Here is a 3,178-nt window from a genome sequence, read left to right on the forward strand (position 1 = left end):
TCCTGCTGACACTCACAGTTACCAGGGTACAGCTTTTACACTGTTTATGCCCCAGGTGTAGCATTACGAAATCTTCTGAAAATGTTTCAGTAGAGTTCTCGCAACCGCTGGGGGCGGGGGAGAGGGAAGAACGCCTGTGGAGAACCATTACTCAACAGAGCCTGCTTTTATTAACCAGCTGGGCAGATTTAGCGTTGTGAGTCATCAAGTGTCTGTTGTAATGTGGCACAGACACATTTTAACATCGAACAATTAACAATGAACATTTCTGGCATGACAATGAGTATCTACTGATCATTCTTGGCCTAGTAAAACCACTCGGAAGATGGAAAATAATGAGCTTCAACTCCACCATGAACGGCAGAGGGTAAGATATCCCAATACACTGTCCTAGCACTGACTTCTGAAAATGTGACACTTAAACATTAACAGACCTGTAGAAGTTGTGAAATCTCAGGAAGCTGTTGCTATTAATCCTGTTCAGACCAGTGTATGTAAATAGCGATATCCAAGTCCAAATACGAGCCCGTACATGGATCGTGTCTTCAGCCAGTGTGTCGCTGTGGTTTAAGCCCACAGCTCATCACAGTGAGGGCACATGCACTACTCATGTGCCAGGGAGTTTATTAACTGAGGAGCCTGAAAACAGCCATTGCATTTCCCTCCGGAGAATCGCTGAGCTCACTAGAAGTATTACTTCTCATCTGGGACACAACTGCTGATGGCCGAGCTCAGCGTCGCCCTATGCTAAGGAAGCACTAACCCCTGACAGAGCTGTTATCACTCGCTTTCAGACACTCAGAGGAGAAATATTAATCCATATGGATTGAGACAGGAACTTTTAGCCACACCCTTCTTCTATTACATTCTTATTTTGGGATCTCACACACTTATTACACTAAGGCACCTTGCAGCTTACTGTAAGGCCATACCAGTACAGCTTCTCTTCTTACAATGGCTGGTAGTAAGTGTTACTAAACACTAGAGCAAATAACACCAGCCCCGCAGTACCGCTGTGGCTGGTAGCAATGGGGACACATCACTGATTTTAATACATTCCCTTCCACAACATGCAGCAGAAAAATAGCTAGTAACAGTGCCCTCCTTGTAAACCACTTCAAAAATAGCTTATGCCATTCAAGCAATATAAAAAAACCAAACAAACTCCCCACAGTGACAAACAGCAAGAACACAAGCACTGTTGACTAATTTTCGTTACAAAATTTTTAAACTTCTTGCAGTTTGCATTATCACTGTCAAGTGGAAGTGCTTTAATATAAACAAATTCCTTCTTCTTGAGGGTTTATGAACGCAATTTAAGATCTCTTAAATTAAGCAGTACAAATGTCAGCTCCTCGCTGCACTAGGTGTTGACAGGTAACACTGGTAGAGAAGCTGGCAACATCTGTAAACTGCAGGGGTGCGACTTAAGTTCTCTCACATGGTCCATGCTGAGCTACGAATCCCAACATCAACATGAAATATAAGTTTCAGCTGTTACGGTTTAAATCTGTTTAGTGCCACTAAGATATCTTGTATTCACACTCCCAATTTCTTTAAAAAGTTAGTTTCCCAAAACAAAGGAAGAGACTCCTATCAGTATCCTACAGCTTTCTGCTCCCAGTGGTAAGCCCAAGCCCCTGAACTCAGGGGACTCTCAGGATATCTGTACTGCAAGAGCCTGGAAAGACCAAGTTACCAGAGCACATCTGACACACTGGCAGAGTCTGAAACAGTCACTTCCGTTTAAAGTGTATCACTAAAGAAACACACACAAACGGAAATGTCGATGCTGCTGTATAACAGGGTGGTAATACGGGAAGTGTCACCCTTCCACTTTCTTCTTCCATTCTGAAGGAGAGCCATGGCCTATGTCCGCATTCTCTATGGCAAGGTATAAGACAGGTCCTATATGCCAGCTGTATTTGGAAAAGCAAGAAATGCAGGATGAGCAAGATGTGACCCAGGGACTGGTGACAGATGGAAATCCAGTTTGGCAGCTTCTAAGGAAGCATTACATCTTTCTGCACAGTCCTCACGGCTTCTCCTCTCTTCCCTTTGCTTTAACATCTCGCAGAACCCTATGGTGATGGGAACTATTCTATCAACAAACTTCAAAGAGCTTCAGCCTGACTTCTGTAGGAAGATTAAAGTGTTTAAAACCTGGTTAAGCAGCAAATACACAAGCACGCAGAAACTGCACTGAACCAAGATCCACCCAAAACTGGTGACTGATTATTCCTGTTTTCCAGAGGCAGAAGTGGCAGCGCAGAGGTATCCAGTATCGGCTTTGAGCCAATGCAGACATTCTCCTGGTTTACTGGCAAATGACCACTCACACTGCATGGGCTACTGATCTCTTTAGTACGGCATCAGCAATTCCTTTTGCCATTTATTGTTGCTATAATTACACAGATGACGCTGAAAATAAACATCTTCCACATATATATGCTTTGTTATTTTTTAATTAAAATCTTAAAGAAGAAGAGACTTTTGAAAAAAATTTCCCTGCCACATTAGACAGAACGACAGCTGCAGCGGAAGTGATTTATTTCTTCTGCAAAAACAGAGGGGAAGAAAAAGGCTGGACATTAGAAGGAACTTTAAAACTTTGTCCTTAGTACTTAGGTTTTAATTAAAACTCAGTTCCAGTATTATTAGCAGGAAAACAACAGACTAGCATCCCTCTGCCCCAAGCAGCTACTGGTACCGCCACAGGTAACATCTGATGCCACCTTCAATCGTCAGCAGCATCATCTGCTGCTCCCAGTAAGATGGCTGCCAGAGCAGATGCTCCTGTTATTTATTCCTTTGAAGGGTGTGTTTATTTAAATGTAGCACATGATTTACACATAGTTGTTCGGCTTACTATGCTACCACTATGTATCTTTTAACGTGAATGTTACTTTGCATAACTTTACAAAAACCCCACCCGACACCTTTATTATGTTCCTGTAGGGAAGATTTAGGAACAGGATTTCGGGCAGATTTGGTCTTTCCTGTCCATCGGTCCATCCCCGGTCTCCCCTCTCCCTTTCTGAATCAGCCAAGCTGAAAACACTTGCAGTGCTAAATAGACGAACCCTCGCAATGTCAAAGACATTCATCATTCTGAACCAAACAGTTTGTCCAGTTTTCCTGCAACACGAAAAGGCTCCATTTCAGTGCATAGAGCGGT

General features: G+C 43.0%; 1 protein-coding gene across 1 annotated transcript in view; it reads right to left on the reverse strand.

Moving 5' to 3' along the window:
* SSU72 (SSU72 RNA polymerase II CTD phosphatase homolog (S. cerevisiae)) overlaps positions 1-3,015 on the reverse strand; it is a 20,779-nt gene extending 17,764 nt beyond the window's left edge. Inside the window, exon 1 of the mRNA XM_010137535.1 lies at positions 2,933-3,015. Within this exon, the coding sequence (XP_010135837.1) occupies positions 2,933-3,015 (83 nt within the window). The remainder of the gene's footprint in view (positions 1-2,932) is intronic.
* Positions 3,016-3,178: the final 163 nt, after the last annotated feature.

Source organism: Buceros rhinoceros, unplaced genomic scaffold, assembly GCF_000710305.1.
Source record: "Buceros rhinoceros silvestris isolate BGI_N320 unplaced genomic scaffold, ASM71030v1 scaffold9366, whole genome shotgun sequence".
NCBI lineage: Eukaryota > Metazoa > Chordata > Aves > Bucerotiformes > Bucerotidae > Buceros > Buceros rhinoceros.